At 50.2% G+C, this 15,905-nt stretch overlaps 1 protein-coding gene across 2 annotated transcripts in view; it reads left to right on the forward strand.

Annotated features, from left to right (window-relative positions):
• LLPH (LLP homolog, long-term synaptic facilitation factor) overlaps positions 1-15,905 on the forward strand; it is a 37,041-nt gene that overhangs the window by 1,835 nt on the left and 19,301 nt on the right. Inside the window, exon 2 of one of the 2 annotated variants that reach the window (XM_073555443.1) lies at positions 9,378-9,589. In XM_073555443.1, the coding sequence (XP_073411544.1) occupies positions 9,388-9,589 (202 nt within the window). In that variant the 5' untranslated portion in view covers positions 9,378-9,387. The remainder of the gene's footprint in view (positions 1-9,377; positions 9,590-15,905) is intronic. The other variant, XM_073555444.1, reaches the window with a different exon arrangement.

A 15,905-nucleotide genomic window follows, 5' to 3' on the forward strand; every position in this document is an offset into this window, starting at 1 on the left:
ATATAGAGTCATTTATGCCACTTTAGATATACCGTATTTATTGCTTTATAAGACCCTCCGGATTATAAGACGCACCACAAATTTTGAGGAGAATTAGATGGTATGGTATGGTATTAGATGCTTCTTATTCTTTCTTTTTTGTTTACAAGTTTTATTGGAGTATACCTTTTATTATTTTTATCACCTAGTTTTAACTCCTTTTTCTGGGATTTTTTTTTAATTTTAGCCCAAGGTACTTTAGTACGGCAGGTTTTGAGAACCGCCTGAACAAAGCGTTAACAAAGTGCTGGAAAGAATGAGCATACACGTTATGTAAGAACGACTTGTTCAGATGGTCAGTCTTTTGGGAGTCATTTGACCGGTTCATTTTTCCAAACATGCCGAGCGGTTAAAAGAAAAAAGTGAGTAGGAATTCTTAAGACGTCTTCTGCTCTGAAGACGCTTAGTACTTTACAAGTGATAGGGAAGGCTCAGAAGATGTCTGGCTGTACGTTTGAGTGAATTGCTAGTGTTTTGCTTCAAAAACAACTAGTGGTTTCTTCATTGTTGAATGGAACTAAATAAATTTAAAATAAACAGATGCCAACTGGCTAATAGGGTGGGTGCTGTGTCCCCCAATGAGCGTCTCGGAGAAAAGGATTTTACGGTGAGTACTCACAAAAATCCATGTTTCTCCTTCGTCTCATTGGGGGACACAGAGACTGTGGGACGTTCTAAAGCAGTCCCTGGGCGGGATCTTAGCTCACCCAATCCATGCTATTTTGCGCCCCTGATTAGAGGTGCGCAACTGCTGCCTGGAGAATCTTTCTTCCCAGGCTTGCATCCGAGGATGCCTGGGTATGTACGTTATAATGTTTGACAAACGTATGCAAACTGGACCAGGTAGCTGCTTTGCACACCTGTTCCGCTGAAGCCTGGTGTCGCAGTGCCCATGAGGCACCCACTGCTCGAGCCGAGTGTGCCCTGATCCCTGCCGGAACCGGCGTGCCACTGATTTGATATGATTCTTGGACTGTCAGACGAACCCATCTGGCCAAAGTCGCTCTGGATGCAGCGAGTCCCTTCCGCCGCCCTTCTGGAATCACGAATAGAGAGTCTGTCTGGCGGAATGGCGCTGTCCTTGTCACATATCTCCTAAGGGCTCTTACCAGATCCAGGGTGTGCAATGCCTTTTCTACCCTATGCACCGGGGCCGGGCAAAACGAGGGTAAGACAATGTCTTCGTTGATATGGAATGCAGAGACAACCTTCGGCAAGAAGGGGGGAGCTGGCCTTAAAACTACTTTATCCTTATAAAAAGTAAGGAACGGCGGTTTACAAGATAAAGCCGCCAGTTCCGAAACCCGCCTAATAGATGTTATCGCTACCAGAAAAACGACCTTCCTGGACAGGTAAGGTAAGGAGACTTCTTGTAACGGTTCGAAGGGAGGCTCCTGAAGGGCCCTGAGCACTAAGTTCAGGTCCCATGATTCCATCGGTGCCTTATAGGGGGGTACTAAATGTGCGACCCCTTGCATAAACGTCCTAACCTGCCAGACCGAAGCGACCTTTCGTTGGAAAAGCACCGACAGGGCCGAGACTTGCGTTCTGAGCGAACTCGGAGCCAATCCCGCGTCCAGCCCTGCCTGCAGAAAAGCCAGTACGTTGGGGATCGAAAAAACCAGAGGAGCCACTCCGCGATCCCTACACCAACGGAAAAACACTTCCCAAGTCCGATGATATACCTTCGCCGAGGAAGGCTTTCGGGCACTCACCATCGTGGCCACCACATCGCGCCTGAATCCTGCCTGTGTTAACAGCCAAGATTCAATGGCCACGCCGTCAAACACAGGGCCCCTAAGTTCGGATGGCAGATCGGACCCTGGGACAGTAAGTCCGGCCGATCTGGGAGACGCCAGGGTACGTCCACCACTAGTTGAACCAGATCTGCATACCAGGCCCGCCGAGGCCAGTCTGGGGCCAGCAGAATTGCTGGAACCTTCTCTCTCCTTATCTTTCTGATGACTCTTGGAAGCAGAGGTAGCGGGGGGAACAAGTACGGGAGCCGAAACTGGCTCCACGGAAGCACCAGAGCGTCTGCTGCGATTGCCTGCGGGTCGAGGGATCGAGCGACGAACCTTTGAATCTTGGCGTTCTCTCTGGATGCCATAAGGTCCACGTCTGGTGTCCCCCACCGTTGGCAGATCTGTTGAAAAACCTCGGGGTGCAGGGACCACTCCCCTGCCGCGACCCCCTGTCGGCTGAGAAAATCCGCCGCCCAGTTTTCGATTCCTGGAATGTGCACCGCTGAAATTACCACGTGGTTTTTCTCGGCCCAACGCAGTACCAGCCCGACCTCGCGCATGGCTGCCTGGCTGCGCGTGCCCCCCTGATGGTTCACATACGCTACCGCTGTAGCATTGTCCGACTGAACGCGCACCGGCCGGTTTGTCAGCCAACGCTGAAAATGTTGCAGGGCCAATCGTATTGCCCGTATCTCCAGAATGTTGATCGGGAGAATTACCTCCCGAAAGGACCACCGCCCCTGGGCTGTGTGACTCTGAAAAACTGCTCCCCAACCCTGCAGGCTTGCATCGGTCGTCACCACCAACCACTGTTCCGGGGGAAAGGGTTTTCCCTGAACCAGAGACGAGTCGCGAGTCCACCACTGGAGTGACCGTCGGACCGGTGGAGACAAACTGCACCGATGATTGAGGGAAAGCAGCCTTCGGTCCCATGCTGACAAGAGCGCATGTTGAAGCGGACGGAGATGGAACTGGGCAAACGGGATTGCCTCCATCGCCGCCACCATTCTGCCCAACACACTCATGCCGTACCGGATGGATCTGGAGTCCGGCTGAAGAACGTTCCGTACCCCCTGTTTGATCCTTTGCGCCTTGTCCTGAGGGAGGATCACCAGCCCCTGGGAGGTGTCGAAAACCATGCCTAGAAATATGATTCTCTGAGCCGGAACCAAGGACGACTTGTTCCGATTGATCAGCCAACCTAGGCGGGCCAGGGTATCCAGAGTGATACCGACATTCTCCTGGCACGCCTGAAACGACGGCCCCTTTACCAAAAGGTCGTCCAGGTAGGGTAGTACCGTTATGCCCCGAGCATGCAGGATGGCCATAACCACCGCCATTATCTTTGTAAAGACTCTGGGGGCAGTGGCCAGACCGAAGGGCAGAGCAACAAATTGGAAATGTCGCCCTCCTCGCAAAACGCAGGAACCTCTGGTGTGGAGGAAAAATCGGGATGTGTAGATATGCATCCTGCACATCGATCGAGGCCAGGAATTCCCCTGGATCCATGGCTGAAATGACCGAACGGAGGGATTCCATCCGGAATCGCCTGACCCTGATAAATTTGTTCAGGATCTTTAAATCCAGTACTGGCCTTACTGTCCTGTCCTTTTTGGGGACTGAAAACAGGTTGGAGTAAAAACCTTGCGTCTCTTCGCTTCTCGGCACTGGGACAATGACCCCGTTGCGCTGTAGCGTCATTATAGCCTGCAACAGACCTTCCGCCTGCGATTCTGTTCCGGAGAGCCGGGAACGGAAGAAACGCCGTGGCGGGAGTCCGACAAACTCTATCTTGTACCCGGACGATATCAGTTCTGCCACCCAAGCGTCGCGTGCCACTGCGACCCAAACGTGGCTGAACCTTAGTAGGCGTCCGCCCACTCTGTCGTCCGTAGGTACGAAGTGCCTCGAGTCATTTTGCTGGAGGCTTTTGTGATCTGGCCCCCCTCGCTCTGGGCAAACGGCCTCGGCCTCTACCCAGCGGATTGGCCCTGTAAGAAACTTGCCTTTCCCTAATCTGACCATCATTTGCGGAGGTGGATGCCCTGGCCGAAGTCCACCTCCAGGAGCTACGAAAGGGCCGAAAACGCCTCTGCGTCTGCCTGAATGCCGGCCAACTCTTCTGCTGCGGTAGAAAACTACTCTTCCCCCCTGTGGCTTCTGAGATAAGCTTATCAAGCTTTTCACCGAACAACCGATTGCCTTGAAAAGGCAATGAGGTCAAGGATTTTTTAGAGATAGAATCCGCTTTCCATAATCTCAGCCATAATGCTCGCCTTACGGCGATCGCATTTGCTGCTGCCACAGCAGAACACTCGGCCGCATCCAGAGCAGCGCCGACGAGATAATCACTCGCTCCTGATATCTGATTTGTCACCTCCAAGATTTCCGCGGGCAGATCCCTGTCTTGGAGGACCCTATGCAGAGTGTCTGCCCATGAAACCATGGCCTTAGCCACCCAGGTAGCCGCAAAGGAGGGGGCTAGAGCCGACCCTGCTGCCTCATACACTGAGCGGGCAAGCCCCTCTATGAGGCGATCAGTTGGGTCCTTAATAGAAGAACCGCTGGGTATCGACAATAGCGATCTTGATGCTAAACGTGACACCGGTGGGTCCACTACTGGCGACTCCACCCACCCTTTATGGAGTTCAGGAGGAAACGGATACTTTGCTTGCAGCGCCTTTTGCATTGCAAAGCGCTTATCCGGGTGTTCCCTATGTTTCTGGACTAGCTCCTCGAACTCCGGATGTGTGGCAAACCTTCTATGCGGACGCCTGGTTTTCTTGAAGGAGACCTTGTGACCTGAGGCCGTGGACACATCAGCCTCGATCTCTAAAGTCTGGTTGACCGCCTCAATGAGGCTGTCCACCGAGTCCTGGTATCCCAGGCTTTCTGGATTCCAGGCTTCCTCCTCCTCCTCCTCCTCCTCGCCCTCGTCCTGATCGCTTCCTGAGCTTGGCGACAGGGAACGAGATGCCCTAAAAATCGCCGCCGACTCCCCAGAGGGCCCGGCCGACGGAGAACGAGCTCTCTTACCATGAGCTTGTCTGGTGCTAGAGCGGCCCCTAACGGACGAAGGGTCCTGAGACGTGGACGAGCTGTCTTCCGCTGGCAGACCACCATCCTTGACCCTGCCCGGGCCCCGAAGGGACTCAATTGCCTTCGTAAGGGACATCATAGAATGCGATAAAGACACTGCCCATTCTGGGGGGTCCTGACCCCTGGGCTCTGCAACCATGGGGGGCTCCTGGGCTCGCTCCGACTCACAGGCTTCGCAAAATTTACCCGGCTGCGCCTTAGGCAGCCTGACCCCACAGGAAACGCAAACAGCGTATAGGAAAGAGTGAGCTTTCCCTTTGCCAGACATATTGCAGGGTAGGGTAGGAGGAGGAGGGTAACCCCTTCCTTGACAACCAGTGCGGCACTCGAAACGGGGTTGCACTCACCCACCGGTAACGTCCCACCTCTTCCACGGGGTGCTCTGGACGCAGCGAAAACCCTGAGACGTGGACGAGCTGCTTCACGTGCCGTTACTCGCCGGGGGCACTGCGGTGCACTCTGGAGAGAGGCGGCGGGGCTTCCGACCGCACTCCGGCGAGGAAATGCGAGGAGGGGGAGGGGGCGGGAGCCTCCGGTCACTGTGCGCGCCCGCCGCGCTCCCCGGGCCGCCGGAAGTCAGTGGGCGGGGCTTCCGGCCCCCACCGGAAGCGGCGGGCGGGCCTCGCGCGGAACTCGCGGCCCTCCCCATACAGCGGGGACCGCGGCCGCCGGCGGAGCTTCAGCCGTACTCCGGCGGGGACCTGGGAGGAGGGCGCGCGCTCCCCGGTCACTGCGCGCCCCCCGGGCTGCCGGAAGTCAGTGGAAGGGGCGGGCAGGCCTCGCGCGGCCTTGCGGATCTCCCCATACCGCGGGGACCGCGGCCGCCGGCGGGACTTCTGGCCGCACTCCGCATGTGGCACTACTCGCACCGGGTTCCACCGGGGAGAGAGTCGGGCCCCGTGAGAAAAAGTAACCCCGTCGGGCGGGGGAACAGACAGCCCCGCGGCGCATTCTGGGGGGTCCCGTTCCGGGGGGTGACCCTACAAAAAAAGGTGAGCCTGGCCGCCGGGGGGGCTCTCTTGGGGTGCTCTCAACCCCATCCCTGGGCGGGGAGGGGGAGGCTACTGGGGGTGGATGCTTCGATCCCCTGGCTCACCTGCGCCTCCAACTGCACCCCTGGTGTCACTACCTAGGGGTGGAAGGGGCCAACCTGAAATCCCGCGTTGCAGGAGAGGAACAAAACGTGGAGTCCGTTGGGGATCGCCCATCGCTCACACGTGCTCGCCCGTTGTAGTTCATGGGGAAATCGAATCCTCTCATCAGGATGCGTTGCCCCTCTTTACAAAATAAAAAAGAAAAATGGTTGTCTGGGGAAAAGTCCCAGATGTGTCCCTCGGTGCGGGAGAGAAAACACGTGGAGGACTACTCACACGTGGTCGCCCGTTGATGATTTGGGGAGATCGGACCCTCTCTATAGGATCCGTCACCCCTGTCTTATCTTCAAAGAAAGGAAAAAAAAAAAAAAAAAACCTAGTCTGGAGCTCCAGACTGCGTGTGCCTCCATCAGACACTAAGCAAAAAACTGAGTTACGCCCGGTCTGGGGGCGAGGGTGTATGCGGCGGAGGAGGAGCTAACTCTTTTCTTGTATACTTAGTGTCAGCCTCCAGACGGCAGAAGCACACACCCACAGTCTCTGTGTCCCCCAATGAGACGAAGGAGAAAAAAAGAAATGTCTGGATAGTGGCAGTACAAAAGATGCTACAGAAATATAGGATAAAAAGCACAAACTTTGAAACATTGAAAAATCACTCTGGAAATGACCTAAAAGATGCTAAATATCATTGATTGTAAGCTTGCGAGCACAGGGCCCTCACTCCTTCTGGTATGTGTTTTCTGTGTTATGCTGTAATGTCTATTGTCTGTACAAGTCCCCTCTAAACTGTAAAGTGCTGCGGAATATGTTGGCGCTATAGAAATAAAATTATTATTATAGAGGCTCCTCCAATTTACAAAAAGCCAGAGAAAATGAGTCTCCTGAAGCGCCTTCTGCTTGCAACAGTCATTTTTGGCCTATAAAAAAAACAAAAAGAGTAAACATACCCTAAGGCTATGTGCACACATTCGGAATTGCCCTTGAAATTTCCGCAAAAATTCCGCAACTCCCTGCTGCGGGAAATATGCATGTGGAATTGGCATGTGTATTCCCGCTAAACACTAGCGTTTTGCAAGCGTAATTAGCTTACAGAATGCTAGCGGTTTCCAAGCGATCTGTAGCATCGCTTGGAGAACTAATTGACAGGTTGGTCACACTCGTCAAACATAGTGTTTGACGAGTGTGACCAACTTTTTACTATTGAGGCTGCCTATGCGGCATCAATAGTAAAAGAGAGAATGTAAAAATAAAATAAAAAATCGTGATATTCTCACCTTCCGGCGGCCCCCACAGTCTTCCCGATGGGTGTGGGGGCTGCCAGAAGGTGAGTATATCACTATTTTTTATTTTAATTCTTTTTTTTAACAGGGGTATAGTACCCAGGGCCTGACCGTGGGTACCATCTGCACATGATCCGCTCACTTTGTGCATGGTGTGCACAGCCACATGCGGAAAGTAAGCGGAACAATGCATTCCTATGTGTGCCGCATCCCCGCGATTCCGCACAAAGAATGAGCCTGCTGTGTATTTTTCCACAATGCGATTCCGCCGCGGAAAAATACGCAGCATTAGCACAGCATTGCGGAATCCCATTGAATTCAAGTGTAAGCGTTTTCGCAGCAAAAATGTCCACAATCCGCAACGTGTGCACATAGCCTAAAGGTTCAGACAGTATACCTTGCTCATTATTTACAAATGGATGAGAATACAGATGACACGAGTGAAAATGGATTGTTTTATATGGCTGTAAAAAGACATGGATGTGTGAATGTAGCCTAAAAAACTTGTATCTCTCACTCCATAAGGGAAAATTACTCACAGACCAAATCTATTCCCTGTACCGCCTAACATTGCACAGCAAAAACACATTACAATCCTCAAAAGATGCGGATTCTGTGCAGATAATTTTTGCAGGCTAATCTGCAACGTGTGCACATACCCTTAGAAGTTTGCTGCAGCAAAATCTGTTTGTGTATAGGGATGTCGCCCCCTATGGACTGTAGGTAAGAGCACAGCATAACCACCATATAGGAACTATATGGCAGTGTGAGAAATCTAAATATCTTTTCAGATTGATCCTGTGGCATTATGATACAGAAAGGTTGAGGGATTCTTCTTACCAATTTTTATACCTGCTATAACAACCCCCCCAAGACCCCTGGTTTAGTGCAATCTACCTTTTCTAGATCTAGTAATATTCCTCAGAGAGAGCATTACAGAAAATTATAGTCCAGGCAATTAATGGCATTGAGGCCATGTGCACACGATGCAGGTATCCACCGGATCCGCAGCGGATTTTTCCGCGCAGAAACGTTGCATATCCGCATTGTGATGTATAGTAGCATGTTAGTCAATTGAAAAAAAAAAAAAAAGCTGTGCAGACGTTGCGGATTTTTCTGTGCGGTTTTCTTGTGGTTCAAAATATGCAGCATGTCACTTCTTTTGTGCGGTTTTCCACCTGCTCCATTCTCCAAATCCGCGGGGCAAAACCGCAAGAAAACAGGAAGAAATCCACAGGAAAAATGCAGGTCATTTGACCTGCAGATTTCTTCAATTCTGGGCGAAAAATCCACAGGGCTAAAAAGTGCATCTGCACTCAGCCTAACATCAACGATGAATGCTACATAGTGTCTAATTGTTTAAAAGGGTTATACGCCTTGTAAAAACAGTTCACATTAAAATATAAATTGATATGGTGCACCTTTTGTTAAAAAGCTGAACTGCTTCCATCGCTGCTAGTCCTGATTTGTTTCCCAGAAGTTCTGTAGTCCTTTGTTACCTAAAATTGGCGGACACTGCTCTCCCACTTTTGTGTGTGTAGACCTCATGAGATCAGAGGACTAAAGGGTTGTGAATGACCAAACTGGGGCCTGAGGCTAAAGTTAGAAGACCCCTTCAAAGTATACAATCCTGTTTAAGTTGCTACCTTTGTGGTGTGCTTGAAACAATATACAAGAAGTTCCACAATGTCCAGAAAAGTATAGTTTCAACCCTGCTCTCCAGACAAGACAGATTGACGAGGAGGTTTTTACCCTCCTGCCACTGAGCTGTGCTGTAAACCGTTATGAACCTGATGCCTGTTCATACGTTGGAGCTGTTGGGGGTTTTGACTATACTGAGTAGAGATGAGCGAATTTGTTCGGAATCGGATTCGAATATTGTTTTTGCAATTTTGGTCGAACACAGCCAAACGTCATTAGAGTCAATGGGAGTAGAAATTACCGAATATGTTCAGAACCGATCATAAGATGTTCGGCATAAATATTGTTCGATTATGGCCCGAATATATCAAAATCAGACTCTGGGACAAAATCCGAACAAATATGCTCATCTCTACTTTTCACTACTTTGAATTTTAAAATGTTCTATACAGTAACAATGCATTTTCTATTATTGCCAGCAGAGAAAAAATGGCTAAAAGTTTAAGAAGCAAATGGAAGAGGAAGATGCGGGCTGAAAAGAGAAAGAAAAATGCCCCAAAAGAACTTGCTCGCTTAAAAAATGTGTTAGCAAAAGCAAATGTAGACGTGCTGATGGAGGATGTGAAAGACATAACAACTGTAGTGACAGCTGAGAAAGTGAAGGTGAAAGCTGCTGTGGAAGCTGCAGAAGGTGAGGGTTCTCCTTTACACTTCTTCCTTTTTGCTACAGGAATTAGAACATTGAATAAAATGTGACTGTTATAACCAAGCAAACCATGACTAGAACATGTATCGAAAAGACAGTTGTCTAACTGAGGCCTACAGTAATCATTTCATTCTTTTGTTAAATGATTGTTTAGATCTCATTGATGATGTATGATTAGGCTAGGACATCAGATCGTTTGGAGTCCTACACCCTAATAATCGTCTGTTAGCTTAAAATCCCGGACTTCCCCTTTAAGACACTCTTCATATGGAACATGCTTTCATGATCTCAAGAGTATGACCTAGAATAAAAGCATAAGGTTATGTGCCCACGATCAGTAAACGCTGCAGGTTGGACGCTACGTACTTGTGCGGGGTTCAGCTCTTACAGCATGGTGGATGGGATTTCAAGAAATCCCATGCCCACTATGTGTGCACCGATGCCCACTGCTTCCCTGCGGAGATGGACATGCGGTGCGTCTTTCCAGACCACAGAATGTCTATCTTGTGCCAGTTCCGGATTGTGGGCACATACCCTATCACGTAGGCACACTGAAAGTAAATAAATAGTAACACATGTAAAAAACAAAACATGGGATACTTAGTTAACTTTTTTTAATGAAAAAGGTGTAAAAACAATCACATCTCTCTTTTGATCAAAAAAGTACCATGTTTGTTTTTTACATGCTTTGCTATTTACTTACTGCAGTGTGCCTACGCGCTATGCTGTTATTCTAAATTATTCTTCTGACATCATGGAAGCATTTTCCATATACATAGAGCCTTAAAGGGGAAGTCCAGGATTTTCCGCTATCAACTGATTATTACAGTAAGTTGTTGGACTCCAAGCAATCTGATTTCCTAGCCTAATCGTAGATCATTAATGAGTCCTGGACAAATATTTAACAAGAGACTGACATTTTATTACTTTAGGCCTCAATGTGCAAATTTTGGAGATCTTCATAGAATCATAGAATCATAGAATCGTAGAGTTGGAAGGGACCTCCTGGGCCATCTGGTCCAACCCCCTGCTCAAAGCAGGATTCGCTAAATCATCCCAGTCAGATGTCTGTCCAGCCTCTGTTTGAAGACTTCCATTGAAGGAGAACTCACCACTTCTCGTGGCAGCCTGTTCCACTCATTGATCACTCTAACTGTCAAAAAGTTTTTTCTAATATCTAATCTGTGTCTCCTCCCATTCAGTTTCATCCCATTGCTTCTAGTCTTTCCTTGTGCAAATGAGAATAAAGTTGATCCTTCTACAATGTGACAGCCCTTTAGATATTTGTAGACAGCAATTAAGTCTCCTCTCAGTCTTCTCTTTTGCAAACTAAACATTCCCAAATCCTGCAACCTTTCCTCATAAGACAGGGTTTGCAGACCGGTCACCATTCTGGTCGCTCTTTTCTGAACTTGCTCCAGTTTGTTGATGTCTTTTTTAAAATACACTGTTATACAAGCTGTACACTAACTTCTTTACATTGTATCAAAGTGTCATATCTCCAGTGTTCTCATGAAAAAATATTTACAAAAATGTCCTATGATATGCTGTAGATAGAAGCTTTGTAACTTATAAAATCAGTGATGAAACTGAGGGTAAAATCTGACACTTTCCAAACACTAATAAAACTGATTATTGCGTATGTGAAAAATAACTGACGTCTGAATGAGGCCTTCGTGATCATCACACCAATCATCATGCACAATTGAGTTTTCCGGCAATAAAAAAAAGGTACTCTTCCCAAACTATTAATATAACTAAAGCGAACAGTTGGCTGATTACACAGAGATTGCAATCTATAAAGTGTGAATGAAACAAAGCACACTGCCACGCTCAAATATTAGTCTAAGGTAAAGATATTAAAACTAAACGCTGTAACTAGCTCCTGGGTAGAATATGAATCTCACAAACATCAGTGGGTGGTTGTGCAGATGTACAAAATAAGGTAGAACAAAATTGGACTAGTATCTGCACATACTATGATACTGTGTATAGGTAACATCCAGTGCTTTTACATTAAAGGTGCTCCAGTGGTTTATGGGTGTGGTTGATCGAGTGGCTAATGGGTATAGTAGTAGTGGGCAGAGCCACCTTGTCACACCTCAAATAATGCTGAATAAATGCATAACAATAATAATTTAAATATATAGATTTTAAAATATGCCTAAAGGTACTGTCACACTTAGCGATGTACCAGCGATCCCGACCAGCGATATGACGCAGGGGTCGGCGGTCGTTACCTGTCAGACGAGGCGATCCTGACGTCCTCCCGCCCGCGTCCACGCGTCGCTCGTCGTCACAGCAGGAAGCCCTAGCAGGAAGCTGACGACGAGAAACGGTCCAGGACGTTCTCGCGCGATCAGCAATAACCAGCGGGGGAGCGGTCGGAGGTAAGTATCAGACACAGCGATATCACTATAACGTCACAAAAACCAGTGACGTTATAGCGATATTGCTAGCGATATCGCTTAGTGTGACAGGCCCTTTAAGGCCCTTTTACATTTAGCGATGCACCAGCGATCTGACCAGCGATATGACCCGGTCAGGATCACTGGTGCATCGCTAAATAATCGCTAGTGAGCTTCCACACAGAAAGATTTCACAGCGATGCAGCAGCAACGCAGCGCACGATACTCACCTTTCACACACAGCGATCCTGACGTCCTCCCGCCCGCGTCCAGCGTCGCTCGTCTCACACAGCAGGAAGCCCAGCAGGAAGCAGACGACGAGAAATGGAGCCGCCCGATCAGCGATAACCAGCGGGGGAGCCGGTCGGAGGTAAGTATCACACATAGCGATATCGCTAGCAATATCGCTACAACGTCACAATATCAGTGACGTTTTAGCGATATTGCTAGCGACATCGCTATGTGTAAAACCCCATTTAGAGTTAACTGTGCAATGAACAAACACTAGCACCGCAATCAAGATTAGTTTAAAGTTAACCTGTCAGCAGGATTGTGCACAGTAATCTACAGACAGTGTCAGGTCGGCGCCGATATACTGATTAATATGATACCTGGGTTATGAAATCGTCTTGTGGTGGTTGTTTAATCTGTTTTTGTAGTTTTCAGTTAATGTGATTCAGGGCGACCTGTGGGGGGGAGTCTTTGTGTGGTGTTCTGCTTACATTTGCATCTGTATGGGCTCCTGACAGGTCACTGATCCCTTGATCTGGCCCCTATTTCTTTATCGCCTTATTGGGGGACACAGATGACCATGGGTGTATGCTGCTGCTGCTAGGAGGCTGACACTATGCAAAACAAGAAACTTAGCTCCTCCCCGGCAGTATACACCCACCGATAGGCACCAAGCACCTCAGTTTGTGCTTAGTGTCTGTAGGAGGCGGACCGGGATCTCCCCAGATCCGCATTTAATCCTTTTCTTTTCAGGTTTTAGTTGTGTTTTTTAATGATTTCCCCTTTCTTTTCCAGATACAGCATCAGGAAACGGGATGTGAGTTCATCCTGCTTTTCCTATTAATGCGGCTGAGCGAGCAATGTGGTATTGCCCACATCGCAACTCTCAGGCCCGCAGGCAGGACCTTTCCCTATCACCTTCGGGTGCTAGGGTCCATGGATAGGTGTCCGGTCCTTGCCGATTCCCCTCCTCATCCCTCTCCCAGGACAGGCTGAGAGGAAGACGGCGGTCGCCAGCGGTGACGTTTCCCCTGACACGGGGATTGGAGCCGTCTTCTGCACCATACGGCTGGTGCGGGTACTGAGGATCGCCTCTCCCAGCGGCCTGCGCTCTATCGTGGGCCCCTGTGGTCAGCCTCTTCAGGGACATCAGGTAAGCTTGTCTGAATGTTCCCTGCAGCCCTGCGCTCACAGACCAATCAAGGACCACATTCAGCAATCACGTACAACAGAGTACTTCTCCTCCTGTTTTGAATTCCCCGCTCTTTTGACTCAGCGCTCTGACAGGCGCGCGTCCCTCCTGTCGCGAGGGGGGGGGGGGTCCGGCGGGGGCGCTTCCTCTGTCAGCGCTCCCGATCCTCAGTATTCAGCCCACAGGGAGCCCGGGTGCGCCGTCGCTAGTGAAAGCTGAGGGAGCGCTTTCACTTTCAAGAGCGGTCCTCCCTCTCCCTGCGCGCGCTTTCTTCGCGCGCTTCTACAGCCTATCTCAGGGCTGCTTTCATTTCAGCCCTGTCAGTGTCTTTAACCGCCCCCCTCCCCACTGGGGTCTCAGCCAATCACGCGGTGCAGTGGCTTAGCTCCGCCCACCGCCAGCGTTCCTTCCTGGATTGCCGAGCTTCTTCCTCCTTCTCTCTGGACCTTGCCTGGGGGACACCGCTAGTTTCTTCTGAACCTCGGTAGGCTGGACGCTGACTATCCCTGACGCCTAACTTAGCTTCCCCCCCGCAGTTTTCCTCAGGTAGTGTTTTCTACCACTGAGACTTATGCCCAACCCTGCAAGAGCCTTCTGCTCCAGACCCACCGCTACTCACTACGCCTGCGCGCACTGTAAAAAGAAGTGGGCTTCGGGTCAGTCGTCTCCCCTCTGCCCGTCCTGCAGCCCTTCCACCATGTCTGCCCCTCAGGAGCACTCCGAACCCCGGGCGGAGACCACCCAACCCCCTGAGTGGGCCGTGGCGATGTCTCAGTCAGTTTCTGAGCTGACAAAGGTGTCTCAATCGCTGGTCCAGGTCTTAGAGCGGTTACCTCAGTTATCTGCAGTCACCTGTGCACCGACCACCTCGCATAGTGAGTCGACAGCACCGGACCGTGGCCCTCAGACGGACAGACCAGGTAGGGGCTCTAGGAAGCGGGTCCTGTCTGGCTCTTCTTCCGGTTCGCAGGGTCCCTCCGCTTCTCTCAGGCTACGCTCCTCATCTCCCTCATCGGCAGACGATCCTGGGTCAGACGAGGATTCACAATCTGGATCAGACTCAGAGGCGGACGACATAGCTAGAACTCGGGAGATGGTAGATAGTCTCATATCGGCTATATACCAAACACTCAAGATAAAGGAGGATAAGGCCCCCCCTCAGGAATGCTCTGTTTCCCTTAAGAAGGCGAGGCCTCCATCTCGAACCTTTCCTAATAAGGATTTCGACACTTCCTTAGCCAATCACTGGCAACATCCTGAGAAACGTTTCTCAGGCCGCAAGTACTTAGATGTACTTTATCCCTTCGATGCGGATCTAGTCACGAAATGAACCAAAGCTCCTGAGGTAGATCCACCAGTTTCTCGTATTTCCTCTAAGACGGTTCTTTCCCTTCCAGACGGAGCTTCTCTTAAGGACCCATCAGACAGGCAAATAGAGTCGTTGGCTAAGTCTATCTTTGAGGCATCCGGTGCATCCCTCTGCCCTATTTTCGCATCCGCTTGGGTGGCGAAAGCCATTTTGGCTTGGGCGAAAATTCTGCGCAGGGGCATTTCAGCGGCAGCTCCTCAGGACAAGCTGGCAGATTTAGCAGACCAAATTAATCACGCAGGCAAGTACCTTCTGGCCGCCTCCTTGGACGCGGCAGGGTGCGTAGCTAGAGCTAACAGCAACATTGTGGCCATGCGCCGCATTTTTTGGTTGAAGTCTTGGAATGCGGATACCACCTCAAAGAAGCCGCTCACCAACCTGGCATTTCACGGCACTAGGCTCTTTGGCGCCAAGCTGGATCAGATAATCTCGGATGCCACTGGTGGAAAGAGCACTTCCCTTCCCCTGTCCAAGTCCCGTCCTAAGAGGTTCTTTAACAAGAAGGCTTTTCGGCCTTTTAGGTCCTTTCGCCCCTTCTCTCCCACAGACGGTTCATCCCAGCAGGACCGGAACACTGCTTCCAATGATCGGAGAAAGCCATCGTATAAGCCGGCCCCTCGCTGGAGGTCCAGGGGTCAGCCTTCCAGGTCCTCAGGCTCTCGATCCAGAAGGTTTTCATCTAAGTGACGGGTCACCCCCACCTGGAAAGCTTTCCAGGGTGGGAGGCAGACTTTCCTTTTTCAAGGACGCGTGGCTATCCGTTGTCGATGACGCTTGGGTCAGGGAAATCATCACATCCGGATACAAAATCGAGTTTTCTTCCCTCCCAAACAGTCGTTTCTGTCTGTCTCGAACCCCAAAACAGCGATCACAGGTTCCAGGGTTCCTTCAGGCCGTCTCCTCTCTCCTTTCCGCCGGGGTCATCGTTCCCGTTCCTACAAACGAACGGTTTTTAGGGTTCTACTCGAATCTCTTTGTAGTCCCGAAAAAGGACGGCTCTCTTCGCCCAATTTTGGACCTCAAGCTGCTCAATCGCCACGTGAAGATCCGCCACTTCAAGATGGAGTCTCTGCGTTCGGTAATAGCCTCGATGGAGCCCGG

This window comes from Dendrobates tinctorius, unplaced genomic scaffold, assembly GCF_039654945.1.
Source record: "Dendrobates tinctorius isolate UK_male_01 unplaced genomic scaffold, ASM3965494v1 ptg000224l, whole genome shotgun sequence".
Classification (NCBI taxonomy): domain Eukaryota; kingdom Metazoa; phylum Chordata; class Amphibia; order Anura; family Dendrobatidae; genus Dendrobates; species Dendrobates tinctorius.